Below are 15,204 nucleotides of genomic sequence, written 5' to 3' on the forward strand. Positions count from 1 at the left end.
CTCCTTAGGAGTCTGGAGAAGGGGGTGGAGTGGGTGAGAAGGGAAACCCCCATTAAGAATCAGAGGATACAAAAGGGATAGAATTTTTCTTAGTTTTTTTCTTCTTCTTCTAATTCTGGGTCCATTCATCATGGCATGGGAAGTTCTCTCATTGGCTGTGGAGTGGGTGGAGTTGGGCTGTCCTGAAGGATCCAGAGCAGAGGTCAATAATAATATATATTTACACAATAGATGCAAGATAAAAATGATATAGTTATATTATAAAGCGTCCTATGTTCTCTCATGCTCCATGCATTTCAAATTCTAAACCTCTTCACCCTTTCCAGTATCCATTTAAAAGTAGTACAGGACAAAGTAAAGACTAGAAAAATGTAGATGAAAGAGAAGAAACATTTTCTAGCCTCAAAATAAGTTTGGGAGTCTAAGTGTTCTTGGTTTTTATCTCTTAGTCCATTTCACAGGGCTGACCCACAGAGTTCACTGGGCGGATTCTCACCCTGTCACCAGAAAGTGGACTATCTGGGTCTTCATGAAAGATGCTGTGATTTTGAAATCAGGTGGGGGAGATACTTTTTCTTTTTCTTCTTCTTCTTCCCCCTCCTCCTCCTCCTCCTCCTCTTCTTCTTCTTCTTCTTCTTTTTTTTTTTTTTTTTTTGAGAGTTCTGGCTGTTCTGAGTGTGTTATAGAGCTTTCTTTTTTCATCAACACCCTCAGGTGTCCCATTGATTGACTGATTGACCCATACATTCACTCATTCAACAAGCATTTACTGTACTTACTACAGACAGGGCACTGGGCTGGGTGTTAGGAATATATAGATGAATAAGACACAGTCCTTGCCTGCAAGGAGCTCGAAGTCCAGCGAGAGACTCAGCCATTAAAATGTATGAGGCCATAAGTGCTTTTCTATGCCATTTCAAAAGCTAAATTGATGATCTTGAAGAAAGAAAATAGTTTCTGGATGGGGAGGAAGCCCCTTCTCTTGGATAGAATTGAGCTCAAGAGAAGGAAAGGTCTTTCCTTATGTTTATGAGAAATTCCTTCTGACTTTTGCAAGGCTCAAATACGCTGAAAGTCATAAAATCTCAGATCCTCCCCCCTAGGAAGTGGGTAGGCAGCAGAGAGCACAGGCTAGCTGGTCCTTCTATATTGACTATCTTGTCAGTTACAGTCCCTCTGGGGCCTTTCACTTTTCTTCTCCACAGGTCACCTGGAGCCTGGGGCTACCCCAGCCCTCTCAGGGCAGACTTCGGAAGTGAAAGAGACAGTGGTGGTCAATGTTATTTGAGCTGGGTCAGCAGGCCCTGGAACTTCCTGAGTGCACGATGCAGAAGGCTGCTTACTATGAAAACCCAGGACTCTTCGGAGGCTATGGCTACAGCAAGGAGACCTATGGCTATGGCACCCCCCATCAGCCTTACCCACCCCCTGCTGCTGCCAGCTCCCTGGACACTGATTACCCGGGCTCTGCCTGTTCTATCCAGAGTTCCGCACCTCTGAGAGCCCCAGCCCACAAAGGAACTGAACTCAATGGCAGCTGTATGAGGCCTGGCACTGGGAACAGCCAGGGTGGGGGTGGTGGTAGCCAGCCTCCTGGCCTGAACTCAGAGCAGCAACCACCACAACCCCCTCCTCCGCCACCAACCCTGCCCCCATCCTCGCCCACCAATCCTGGAGGAGGAGTGCCTGCCAAGAAGGCCAAGAGTGGGCCCAATGCTTCTGGCTCCTCAGCCACCATCAGCAAGCAGATCTTCCCCTGGATGAAAGAGTCCCGACAGAACTCCAAGCAGAAGAACAGCTGTGCAACTGCAGGTAGCTCTCTGAGGCGGCTCCTCCTAGGCTAAGTTCCCCAGAATGACCCCAAGAAGCTAGCTCACCTAGGAAGCAAGAGACCTGGGGCTGCAAGTGCAGCTTTGGAGGCCATAGATGTACACTTGTACTCATGCAGAAATGGCCTTTCTTCTTAGTGTCCCCGATTGGAGCCATGCCCTTACAGGGAAAGGGAGCTCCATTCCAGGCTGCTGGTGCCATTGCTGGACAACTCCCACAGTTATGACTAGGTGGCCTATTTCTTATATTGACCTTCTATCTGCTTTCTTGGGCTCCTGGTCATGACTTAGCTCCTTCTTCTGTCTGACGGCTCCTCAAAACTTGAAGTCAGGTATTATGATTCTCCAAGCATGGGTTCTTATGTAGCCTATAACACAGGAATCCCACTCCCTTTAATTAATAAAAACTAAAGTCTGTGGAGTGCTAATCTGGTTCCATGTTAACAACCAGGCTAAATGCTTTATAAGCATTATCTAATTTAATTAAAAAAAACCCTTTGAGGTAGGTATATGATAACAGTTCCATTTTACAGATAAGGAAACTGTGAGTTGCCCAAGATCTCAAAGCCACAGAATGGCACACTTGAATCCAACCAGGGCCTCCAAGCCATGATCTCTACTTGGTCTACCCCAGCCCAGTTCTTCCCATCCCAGCAAATCCATACTGGGAAGGGGCATATCCTAGGGGAAAAGGAAGTGCTCTGAAATGGGAGCAGCCTTGAGGTTCTCTTCCTGATAAGGGAGAACCTAGAGTTGAGATCTTCTGTGGATCCATTCAGGATATGTGGAAGAAGATGGGCAGGCCCAGGAGCTCTAAGGTCTGCTGCCTCTCTTCACTCAGCCTTGCTTGGCTCCTAAAATATTCTGGCCTTGTGTCCTTTGACGCAGTTTATCTCCAGGTAGATGAATTTGGTTACAGGTCTAGGGCTAGTTTGAGGTCTCAAGTCTCTGGTTAGCCAGGATCTCTCCGGGGCTGCAGCTCCTAGGGGGAAAGTGCCTTCTAGCTTGTAAGCTTCTTCCGCCCCGCCTTCCCAGCTACAAGCCCGGCCCCTTCTTCCCAGGAGAAATCCATTTGTACAACCAGGGAGGGAGGGACAAGCTGCTGAGGGAGGGGGGTAATGGAAACCCAGGTTGAGACTGCTGTCCTAGCCCTGAAATACTCAAAATGCACTCAGGCTGTCCTTGGAGCCCCGGAAACTGTGGGGCGGTATTTTTATGGTTTATTAGTTCCCTGAGTTGGGGTGCAGAGCCCTTCGGTGCAGCTGAGCTGGAGTGAGGTGCCCACATCTCCATCCTCATTCTGTGCTTCCTGGAGTGCTTTGCCCAGGAGCCAGCCCCAGAGCAAGGGGGTGGAGGAGGGTGCCTTTCTCCCTAACCCCCCAGCAGAGGTTGGGAAGAGTGTTCAAAGAAGTCTGGCCCTTCTTTAATGGGGGCTGGGAGTGGGGGCTAGGCCCTACCAGCTGCTACTAGTCTCTCATTAAACTCCTCCACAGCCTTAGCCTTAGGGACAGGATGATGGACTAGGCTGGAGGGGAGGAGGCGGCAGAGTGAATCGGACCTCAGAAGGCAGATGGGGTGTGTGTGTGTGTGTGTGTGTTCAGGTGCAACTCATAGGTAGGACCGGGGTGTGTGAGGTCCCACTAGGAGTCTCACCTCTCAGACGTCCCCCTCCCCCACTCCAGCCAGCCAGCAGTAAGGTTGGGGGAGGGATGGAAGAAGAAAAGGGAGCCAGAGAAGCACCCTGCTCCGGCCCTGGGTGCCCACCACCCCCCTACCGCTCAGCATCTCCTCTATCTCCCTTCCTGCCCAGGAGAGAGCTGCGAGGATAAGAGCCCGCCGGGCCCGGCGTCCAAGCGGGTGCGCACGGCATACACCAGTGCACAGCTGGTGGAGCTGGAGAAGGAATTCCACTTCAACCGCTACTTGTGCCGGCCGCGCCGCGTGGAGATGGCCAACCTGCTGAACCTCACCGAGCGCCAGATCAAGATCTGGTTCCAGAACAGGCGCATGAAGTACAAGAAGGACCAGAAGGCCAAGGGCATCCTGCATTCGCCGGCAGGTCAGTCCCCGGAGCGCAGCCCGCCGCTGGGCAGCGCCGCCGGCCACGTGGCCTACTCCGGCCAGCTCCCGCCCGTGCCCGGCCTGGCCTACGACGCGCCCTCGCCGCCCGCCTTCGCCAAATCTCAGCCCAACATGTACGGCCTGGCCGCCTACACGGCGCCGCTCAGCAGCTGCCTGCCACAGCAGAAGCGCTACGCGGCGCCCGAGTTCGAGCCCCACCCCATGGCAAGCAACGGCGGCGGCTTCGCCAGCGCCAACCTGCAGGGCAGCCCGGTGTACGTGGGTGGCAACTTCGTCGACTCCATGGCGCCCGCGTCCGGGCCCGTCTTCAACCTGGGCCACCTCTCTCACCCGTCTTCGGCCAGCGTGGACTACAGCTGTGCCGCGCAGATTCCCGGCAACCATCACCATGGACCGTGCGACCCTCATCCCACCTACACAGATCTCTCGGCCCACCACTCGTCTCAGGGACGCCTGCCCGAGGCCCCCAAACTGACGCATCTGTAGCGGCCGCCGCCGGCCGGAACTCGCGGCGCTATTACCTCTTTTGCTTTGGTGGCGGGGGTGGCGGGCGGGGCCCGCGGGGTAGCTCGGTGACCCCCCTCCCTCGCCCTGGCCCGGTCGCCGCCTCCCGGATCTCGGGCCAACAGCGGCCGAGACGCAGGCGACTGGGCCTCCCCTCCAGGCGCTCCCTCCTTTGGGTGACTCGCCATAAATCAGCCGCACGGATTCTCCTCTGTAACCCTGACAGTGCCATATACTGCGGACCGAGGGACTCTAATCTGGTAATGGTGTCCCGAAGGTAAGTCTGAGATCCATCCGCGGCGCGCTGTGCAGAGGGACCAGCGCCCGGACAGCCCCGGGCCTGGCCCGAGTCTAGCTTAGTTGCGGAGACCTTAATTTATATGCTCCTTCCTGTCCCGTAAGGATTGCAACGGACTCAACGATCTGTATTTATTATTTGAAGCGAGTCATTTCGTTTCTTTCCCTGATTATTTATCCTCGTCTTAATGTATTTATGTGTATATTTGTAGAATTCTCCAGCCAAGCTTAGGAACGCGCTCCCAGGCCGCGTGGGCCACGTTTCACCTCTTTAGTCCCCTTGGTCTGAACTAGTTGAGAGAGTAGTTTTTGAACAGTTGTAACCGTGGCTGGTGTTTGTAGTTGATGTAAAGGATTAAGACCGCAAATTGTCCTTTCATGGGTAGAATCAGGCGGCCCCGCGGCGTGGCACCACACCCAGTTACTCATTTCTGAACAGCCGCAGCCCCTCACCACTCGACACAGTTTATTGATTTCAAATTGTCTGGTACTATTTGAACAAATATTTAGAATAAAAAAATTTCTCAGTCCGAAGTGTATCTGTGTTAATCACGCACACTTGGAAGTAGATCACTTTGCCTTTTATCTTTCGCACAATCCCAACAGAAGGCCCCCAAATAGGCTGACTCTTTGATATATATATATATCTATTTTTCCATTATTTGGAATCTGTACACGAGCTGGTTCTGGGGATACTGATTACACTGCAGCATTGACCTGAGGGTTGGAGGGGGGGGTGGGAATCTGAGGATGCAAGCCTAGAAACATCCTGGATGGGGTAATTTGGGTAGGGCTTTGTGCTCTGCCTGCTGTGCTGTTTCCATCACCCTCTTTTTAGACACAAATCGACTTTTTTTAGATTGCATTTACATTGGGGAGGCCAGCGCTCACTTTTCTGCGCTAATAACAAAATAAACCTTAAAAGAAAACTGACAATCAAAGAAAAGACACAAGTAAAGTTGTAGGAAGATCTGAGTTATGAAAAAGCTAAGGTGCACAAAAAGAAACGGTCATTTGTAGACACGCACCTAAGCTTTTTCTTTAGGAAATGCTGTCAGGACTTTTTCCTTTTTAATGGTTGGTGGTTCATTTCTAAAGTAAACAAACGTTGCCCCACGATGTAAAGTAATAAAAGTTTCATTAATGGAACATAAAAAGTATAAACACCTTGTTTATTCCTGTTTCTTTGTACAAAACGGGCAAAAATGTCTTCAAGTGTTTATATCCATTTTGTAAATATTAGCATGGCTTTAGCCAGGGGCGGACAACGTCCACCCACTTCTCTATAAGGAGACACTTGGAAAGCGCCTTCAGATAAGGTTCGATTCTTTTGTATTTCAGCAACGTCGGCCCACGCATCTCTATTTGGTTTGACAAATAATGCAACTCCTACTACATCCCCCGGTGACACGAGGTGAAATTCCCATTGTGTGCAAATAATTAACTTCTGATCTTCTGGTGGAACAACAATCGTTTCTATTTGGATGTTTGTGTTTTCGCTAAATGATGGCTCAAATAATATTTAGTTCCTTGTTCCTTTGTGCTGTTTTTTTAAAATGGCATGTTAGATTGGGGGTGGGAGGGGGCTATTCTTTTGCTCAATTTTCACTTTATCTGAGCAGGTTTAGGGTATCCATGTTGTAGAAGTGTATCAACAGAATAAATGACTTCAACTGAAGGGATATTTTACCCACTTCCAAGGCTTAACATTGTTTTCTATGAGATTTGCATCCATAGGCAGAATTTCTAATTGTCTTGTAAGAAATTATTTTTTAAGCTATTAGGGAAGTCGAAGAAGAGCTTGCTGCCTTGCAGGGATTACAACAACCTTTCTTAACTGGCGAAATATTAAATAGATGAATTATCAGGCTGTTTAGATTCAGCCCGGTTTTTCCCTCATCTCCTCTTCCTACCATAAATAATAATAAAAATACATAATGCATTATGGCTCCAGGCGTTTTTCCAGCGCGGTGTGTTACCGCAGGAGTTATCTGCTGAGTCTGCGGGTGTCTGCGAAGGCCCCAAGTGTCATCTGCGGCTTAGGGTTTCATGGATTAGACTTTAAACGGTGTCTGGCCGGCTGACATCAGCTTCCCTCTCACACCGAGGCTCCAAAGAAGTGTGGGGTTGGGGGCCCGGAGGCGCCCTCTCTCGTGGGGTGGGGAGTTCGCTTTGGACAAATCGGCCTTTCTCTCACCTTTGGAGAAGGTACCCCGAGGCTCGGATTCTTTCCTGCCATTGGCCCTGAGTGTCATGTGATGGGCACACTAGGTCGCTGGGCGGGGGGCTGGGGGGCGCGGTGGCGAGTCGGGGTTGGCGCTTACCGCGCGGCCGACAGCCAGGGCAAGAGGGGGGTCTGCGGCACAGCCATTTAAAACTTCATAAATTATAAACAAGCCGCCTTGGCCTTCGCCATAAATTCTGCTCCTTTTGAGCCTGCAATTAGTGTTAGGAAGCACTGGAGTCTAAACACAACCAAACGCCCTCTGAAGGGCCCAACTGCCCAAGGTTGCAAACCTTTATTTATTTCCCAGTCCCACCCCCTCCGCACCCCGAGGTCTGCACACACAGTCGCCTCCTCCCCCGCCGGCGGTACACTCTCTGTTGGGTTCCCGCTCCGCGAGGGAAGGTCACAATAGCTGCTCTATCGGCGGAGGCACCCGCCTCCTCTCTCCCCGATCTCCGAGAAGCAGAGAAAGGAGACAGTGGGGGAGGGGAGCCTGGACTGGGCAATGGCGCCCTGAGCCCAGGCCTCTCCATCCCCGGGGAAGTGGGGGAGTGTGTAACTTGCCGCGGGAAAGGGCAAGTTGGCTGGAGAAGGAAACCTCCAGCCTAGCCCGCGACTTGGGCCCGAGACAGACTCACCGGGGGCAATGGTGAACGCACCAAGGCCTCGAGGCTGCTGGCCCCTCACTGTCCAGCGCGGGGTTGCGGGCGCTCACCGCAGCCAGGGCTTCCGGGAGCCCTGCGCCTTTGTGTGCGAGGCTTCCCCAGGGGCTCAGCGTCGGGTAAGGCCTCACAATGGCACCGCTGGGCCTGCGCCTGGCGCTGAGGAAGGGCTGGGCCAGCTTTGAGCCTTGGTCTCTGGGAGGTGTACCTCGTTTGCTGCTCCAGGAAAGGAAGTGGCTCTTTTGCTCAGGCCTTGACCAGCTCTTTTTTATTTTATTTTTTTCTTACAGAGACCCCTGAAGTGTGACGTGGGGGGTGAGGGGGGGGGCAGGGAGGTTGTGGGGGATCCACCTGAGGCTTGAAGAAAGGGCTCAGAGTCAACAACAGGCCCATGGATGGGGGTAACAGCCCTTTGGGAGCCCCCGGTTGTTCTGTCCAGGCAATCACACGTGAATTAAAGCATGGTGGAGAGGAGGCTGCCCAGAGGGCCCACTGCTGACTGGGAGGTGGGTGGGGAAAGAGATTTAGGCAGAAGGAGAGCTTGCCCTGGCTTCCAGGAGAAACTCAGGATCCAGCCTGGAGTGGAATAAAGAGACCCAACTGAGCTAGCTGGGTGTGGGACAGTTGCAGAGGAAATGTCTGAAGAGTAGTCCTGGCCCCTGGAAAGGGGGTAAGAAAGGGCGATTAAGTAAATGTTCTGCCTCCTGGCTTTCAGACCTCGGCCTCATCCAGGGACCTGACAGAGAAAAATCCGCCTCTGATGAATCATTAAGTTAACCATCCATTTGTACCATTTCTTTGTACAGGCTTTCAAATGAGAGAGAGAGAGAGAGAGAGAGAATATAGAGTGAGTACTTTCCCCCTGGTGCAGCCCCAGGCCTAGTCCCTATCACAGACACATCAGCCAAATTGGTTTCCTAGGCCCCAGAGGCTGCTAACCTTGCTGAACAGGATTTTTCGAATTTCTATCAGTAAGGAGTATTAAAAGATAGTGATTACCTACCCTAGCTATTCATTTCTCCCTCCCCCATTCTGTACCAGCCAACCCACCCCTGAGTGAAGCGCTTCTCCTCAGCCATAAGTCTTGGGAGCTTAGGCTCTCCATCTGCTGAGGTTTTTCATTAGGGAGGGTGAAGAGGATATGTGTGGGTGTATGTTTGAATAACAAAGAAGAAACCCAACATCCTAATGAAAAGTGTTTCTCGCTTGACCTGGGGGAGCCAGAAGCTTGTTTACGCTGTCAGTACTCAAGGAACAGTCACGAGCCTGTTTGGCTTTATCCTCAGAATTCATTGCAACTTTCTCTTAAAGAATTGGTTAATCCCAGTTACAGATCCAGGAAGGTCCTCTTCATCTGGATGTTCTTGGCATGAATTTGGTCCTTCTTTCAGAAACTGTAAGAAAAAAAATGTAGGATGAACAGAACTTTGTGAGTATTAAATAAAAATACAAAGAGGGGCAGAAGGCCTCAGTCCCACAGGCCTATAGCCTTACCACTTCGGGGCACTGCAACTTCCCAGAGAGGACAGAGCTATGGCCTGGGTGAACAGACTTAGCCCTAGACACTCCGGGCACAGAGAGCTAAGACTGAGTCGCCAGCCATACCCTCCCCAGCTATGAGGACTAGCTCACTTAGATTTCTCTTGCAGAGAGCCTGGATGGAGAGAAAAAAAGGTGAGGTAGTTGAATCCTCTGTACTTACCGCATTGGTGGTGCTGGAGGTGAAGATCAACACAGAGGGTGAAATCTTAGTTTTCATTGTTCCCTTGTCTCTGGTCCAGCTACAAATGCCCTTATCTTTGGGGCTCAAAGTTGGTTCCAAATGTATTATATACTCCTGGCCTACAGCCCATGCCTGAACACTTCCCTCAGATCCCATAACCACTTGGCAAGTTGGAATAGTACAAAGGTAATTCAAGGACCCGCTTTCAAGCCAGGTCTAGCCTGAAGCATGGTGAACAAAAGGTTTCCCCACATGAAGGAAGAGGAAATGTAAATGGATGCCCAATCATTTGCAGTAGCAGAAGCAGGTGAAATGTCCCTAATGGTTTTGTTTTTATTTTAAGATTTTATTAATTTGAGGGAGGGAGCACAGAGGGGGAATGAGAGAGAGAAGCAGACTTCCCACTAAGCAGAGGGCTTAATGTGGGGCTCAATCCCATGACTTGAGCTGAAGGCAGATGCCCAACTGCCTGAGCCACCCAGGGGCCCCAAAAGATCTCTATTGGTGGCAAAATATCTGGACTGGTTCCGATAGCTAGTCTGGATCATTTTTATGGAAGAGTAATATCTGGAAAATAATGAAAATAGGATTTTAACATTAGTAAGAGCTCAAGGAGGAGACTTTAATTTAAATCAGGATTCATGGAGAACCCTGGTGGAATAGATGAAATGTCTTTATTGGGAAAGCAGGCCTAAAACCAGGCCAAGAGGACCTGTTGGGCCAGGGCCTTTGTGAAGGAGGGAAGAAGAGTGTTGCTGACTTCTGAGGAGAGGGGAAGAAGGCCCTTTGATGGCTCCATTGTTCCAAGCTCTGCCCTACAAATACCACATGCCTCTCCGCCTCCTCCGCAAGGGCAAAGCGGGAAACTGGGTCGGCTGAGCGGAGCTCGAGGTAGTGGCGGAGCTGGCTCCAACCTCCCTCAGCCTCTCTGCTGCCCCTTGGGGCAGCGACGCCGCGCCATTCCTGTCGCAGGCACAGAACACACAAAGGAAGCCCCCCCGTCCTCAGACGTGGGGACACTCTGGGGAGGAGGCTGGCTTGGACCCCGAGTCTGAGCACCTCCCTCCCCTGCGGGGAACAATAGCCGCCGCCTCCCCCGGGCAGCCGGGCGGTCGCGCGGCACAAAGGCCGTCTCGGGGCCGCGCCACCATGTGACGCGCGCGCTCGCTCCGCGGTCCCCCGGCCCGCCGCAGGGCGCAGTCAGCAGAGCGCGGGAGCTGCGGGGCCGCGGCCAGGCTGCCGAAATCCACCTGGCACGCTTTCGGAGAGACAAACGGTGAGTTAATCACCCAACAGGCTGGCGGCCGCGTCCCCTCTCGCCAGCGAGGCGGCCTTGGGAGGGGGCTGGGGAGGAGGATTTCTCTGTGTGTGTCGCGGGTTGGGGAGGGGGTGGCGGGAGAGGTTAGTCCTATTAAGAATTCATCAATCACCCGGTGTGCACTTTTCGCTCGACAGCGGTTCCTCCTACTTCAGAGCAAGTCCGGGCCAGCTGGGAGCCGACCAGAAACCGCAAGCAGAGGAGACGCAGGCACGCGGGGTGAGCGCTCACGGAGGGTGCGAACCGCCGCCCCACGCTCGGCGGTGCAGGGCCGGTCACCTCCTCGCTCCGGGTCCCCCCTGTCGCCTGCCGGCCCGCCCTCGGACCACTTGCGGCCCGCGGCCCTTCCAAGAGGCCGGCAGCGCCAGTCCCGGACGCACCGTGACTCGGTATTCACCCCCCCCCCCACATCTCCTGCTTCCTCCCTCCCCAGTCACCCTCAACGCCTCTCTACGCCTAGAAACCGGCAACTCCATCTCTCCCAAGGCGGAACAAGAAAAATCCCAGTGGGTCAGAAGGGTTTTGCAGACACTAAGAATTTAAAAAAGATTCCCAAGGGACTAGACTTCAGGGAAGAGACGGAGCTAGTTTCGTCCTCTTATTTACCTTCAGGAGTAATTTGTGTGGGAGGAAGCAGGGTAACACCCGGGTTGTACTTGGAACTAGAATGCCGTATAAAAAGAACAATAAAAATACACTTAAAATACCAAACACAATGATATGCCTCTCCTCTCTTTTCTGGTGTGAAGGAAGGACTGAACTATCTTACATCAGCTCTTTTGGGGTTCATTTTAGAAATACCATAAAGGGACAGAATAAGGGATAGATTGAAAACGGCGCGCGGTGGGGGGGGGCTCATTAGCATCAGAGCTATTTAGAGGGAGGGCTTGGGTAAGTGGGTGGTGAAGCATTCGTATAGACCTTCTAGAGTGGTACTTGTACTTCTCTTGTAAAATCTAAGAAGTTCCAGGCTATCCCCACCCCTTTTACTCTTTTTCTGAGTGACATCAGCTGAGAAGTTTCTGGAGTTCCTTAAGTGTTGCCTCAGCCTATAGGAAAGAGCCCCTGAAAGATAGAAAATCCCAGCTCCCCCCTCCACTCTTCTCTTTCAGCATCCTCTTGGGTGGAAATTAACTTGCTTTGGAGAGATGTTCTACTACTATCGTTTTGCTTTAGATAAAACCTGAAGCATTAAGCCTTGCACAGTGTTCTGAACTCATTAAGCAACTGAAATACTGGTCTTGTTGTCCTTGGCTCAGAGTGTCTCCCTCTCTCCTTGCCTTTCAGCAAGACCTACTGAACAGTTCCTGTGGGTATTGTGTCAGGCTTGAGATATAAAAAGTAGTCACTGATAGTGTGCACCTTTTCATTTACTAGGGGAGGAAAAGAATGCCGAAACTGTGACAGATGCTATAACACAGATGTGGCCAAGATGCTCCTGGAATAAAGAGAAGGGGCTACTAACACCACTGTAGTGTCAAAAAAAGGGGGGGGGCTTCTCAGAGGAAATGAATTTGGGTTTTTAGAGTTTCTTAGGAAGAAAGGAGGGACATACCAGGCAGAGAGACCAGCACATGCAAAACAAGAAGGGAAGAAAGAGCAAAGTCTGGCCCTAGAACAAGAACAGTACCTTGGAGTAGAACATCTGGCTGGAAAAAGAGGTTGTACGGAGTTCATGGAAAGGAGTCTGGACCTCATCTGTAGGCAGTGGGAAGCCACTGAAGGTTTTAAGCTGGGATGTGAGGTTGTAAATTTTGAAAGACTGCTCTTTGGGAAACTATCTGACTGGAGAAAGCAGAGAGAGGAGACAAGAAGGAAAAAAAGGAGGTTGCAATAATCCAGCATAGAGAGGAACTAAGGAAATGACAATGAAGAGGAAAGACATTTATTTAGGAGGACAAATTCACAGGACTTGGTGATAACTGGATGAGTGAAAGAGAAGTTACAAATGTTAATCCCTAGGTTTCTGTTTAGAGGGCCTGAGTGAGTACTCAGGTCATTCACCAAAATGAATACAGGAGGAGAAGAGAAGACTTTGCAGAGGAAACTAAAGAGTTCAGTTTTAGGTCTACATTGTGTTTTCTGTTTTGCTAACTGATACACTGTATGACCCTAAACAATTCACTTAATCTTTCTGGCTTTCAGTTTCATCACCAATATAACAGTCAATAGATATCTACCTCAGAAGTTTATCGTGTGTGTGTATGTGTGTGTGTGTTGTGTGTGTGTGTGCACACATCCACTTTGGGTATTACCTTCACCAGGTCCAAGGGAGTGTCATATGCAAAGCTAAAACCTAGGGAAAACATCCTCTTACCCACACCATGCTAATCAATACTTAGATCCTGGGTGGCTAGTGAGAAATATGTCTCAGGAAAATTACAAATAACACCCTCCTGCTTCCCAGATATTGAATCCAAGCTAATGCTTAGGACTAGGTCAGATCATATTGCTAATTAGAGCTCCTCTGCTTCCGGAGGGTACTCTCCAGGGACACGTGCAGAAATGTGGTCCTGGTATTAGACCACTAAAGAGGAGGCCTCTTAGCAGATGTCGGAAAGCTTTTTTATATCATGTGTCTTTCACAGAATGCTTGAAGCCACCCACTCTCTTTGAACCTCTTTAGGCTTCCTTGTGACACAGTGCAGTGTAGGAAAGGGTGTTGGAACATCTGACCTTGGCCATTTACATTGGGTGTGATGACAACAAGTAGTTTATCTTTTCTGTGTCAGTATTACCATTTGTAAAATAGAATTATGAAAGGATCAAACAAGATAAGGAAGAATGGCATTTTTGGAGATGCTCTAAGGGTAAGTAAGAGGCACTATGTTTTACTTAATGGACTGGCAAAAAATAAAAAATTTTACTACCCCACTGATGTGGCAAGGGTATGGGGTAACAGGAATTCTCTTATGTTGCTAGTAGAAAGGTAAACTGATTCACTTCTAAGGAGAGCAATTTGGCATTTTGTATCAAAATTGCTGGTGCACATACTTCTGATTAAGTTATTTCATGTCTGGGAATTTATCTAATAGGTCAAAAATTTGAACATGTGTTTATAATAGCAAGAGGCTGAAAATAAGCAAGAACTTTTCTATCCCCATTAATAGGGGATTAGTTAAATAAATTATGATAGTATGTAGAGTAGAACAGCATGAAATTGTAAAAACAAACCAGAAAGTTCTGTATGCAAGTATATGAAATGATCTTCAAGATACAATAGGAGAGGGCACCTGGGTGAGCTGAGCATCTGCCTTCAGCTCAGGTCATGATCCCAGGGTCCTGGGATCAAGTCCCACATCAGGGCCCTTGTGCAATGGGAAGCCTGCTTCTCCTTCTGCCTGTGCTCTCCCCTGCTTGTGCTAGCGCTCTCTCTCTTTCTCTGACAAATAAATAAAATCTTTTAAAAAATTTTATTTACTTCACAGAGAGAGAACATACAAGTAGGGGGAGTGGCAGGCAGAGGGAGACAGAGGGAGAGGGAGAAGCAAGCTCCCCGCTGAGTGGGGAGCCCAATGTAGGGCTCAATCCCAAGGCAGACACATAACTGACTGAGTCACTCAGGTGCCCCTAAATAAGTAAAATCTTAAAAAAAAATACAATGGGGAAAAAGCATGGGGCAAAAGAGTCATCTAATATGCTATCATTTATGCAAAAAATGTGGGGAATTTATAGATAGATGATGTATAAAGTATCTCTGGAAAGACATACAAGAAACCAATTACTGGTGTTTATATGAAGGGTAACTAGGTGGCTGAGGACGGGGTGGGAGAAAGATTTTCACTGCATACCACTGTGTACCCTTTGAATCTTGAACCAGGTAAATTTAAATTTATTATCTATTTAAAAAAATAAGGGAGCAAAAAAAAAAAAAAAGATTAGTACGACTGTAACTGACTTGGGTGCACCTGTGTGTGTTCACACACATCCTCAATCTGAACTGTCCAGCTACATTAACCCAAGGACACTTCTTGTTTGCTCCCCCAGGTGTCAAGCTTAGCAGAAGAGGGGATCCTTTACCCTTGCTTGGTGGATGGGGTGGGGAGCCAGATCCTCTCTGCCTTCTCTTGCAGGAGTATCTCATGTGGGGCTTCAGAAGTCTGGCGCACAAATTTCGGAAACAAATTACAAATTGTGGGGGGTGGCAAGCCTCCCAGTCAGCCACATTGGCTGTACGGTCTCCCAGAAACAAGGGTGTCTCCTTGAACACTGCTCTGTGGCTCAGCACCGAGGCTGCCATGGCGTGAAGGAGGGGCTGGTTTACTCGTCCCTCTTTGTAAACTGTGGACAGGAAGCCGACTGTGGTCAGGAGACCTGACTGTCATTTTTTGCAGAATGATTTTGTCTTTCAACCTTTGAATAAAGTGATTTCCTTTCTAGAATGAGAGGTTCAATGTCACTTATCTCTAAGGAGCCTTCTTGCACAGACATTTTATGATATGAAAGGTTAATCTTTAACCAAAAGGAGAGTTACAGCTTAGGCCAACAGACATTTCATCCCCTATGGATCCCCGGAGCTCAAATGCTCATTCCAGACAATTTGGGAGAGATGGAAGGAGGAG

The 15,204-nt window shown here is 49.8% G+C and overlaps 1 protein-coding gene across 1 annotated transcript; it reads left to right on the forward strand.

Annotated features, from left to right (window-relative positions):
- Nucleotides 1-471: 471 nt before the first annotated feature.
- HOXD3 (homeobox D3) lies at nucleotides 472-6,878 on the forward strand. Its single transcript, XM_032356018.1, has 3 exons — nucleotides 472-557; nucleotides 1,206-1,812; nucleotides 3,640-6,878. Exons 2-3 carry the CDS (start codon nucleotides 1,278-1,280, stop codon nucleotides 4,395-4,397), a joined length of 1,293 nt encoding a protein of 430 aa, XP_032211909.1. The 5' UTR covers nucleotides 472-557; nucleotides 1,206-1,277; the 3' UTR covers nucleotides 4,398-6,878.
- Nucleotides 6,879-15,204: the final 8,326 nt, after the last annotated feature.

Source organism: Mustela erminea, chromosome 8 (assembly GCF_009829155.1).
Source record: "Mustela erminea isolate mMusErm1 chromosome 8, mMusErm1.Pri, whole genome shotgun sequence".
Lineage (NCBI taxonomy): Eukaryota > Metazoa > Chordata > Mammalia > Carnivora > Mustelidae > Mustela > Mustela erminea.

Excerpts from the sequence above, each read along its gene's own strand:
- HOXD3 (XM_032356018.1), top strand. The coding sequence starts at position 1,278 with ATGTTATTTGAGCTGGGTCAGCAGGCCCTGGAACTTCCTGAGTGCACG. Across the intron at positions 1,813-3,639 it reads GAACAGCTGTGCAACTGCAG|GAGAGAGCTGCGAGGATAAG; the intron begins GTAGCTCTCTGA and ends CTTCCTGCCCAG.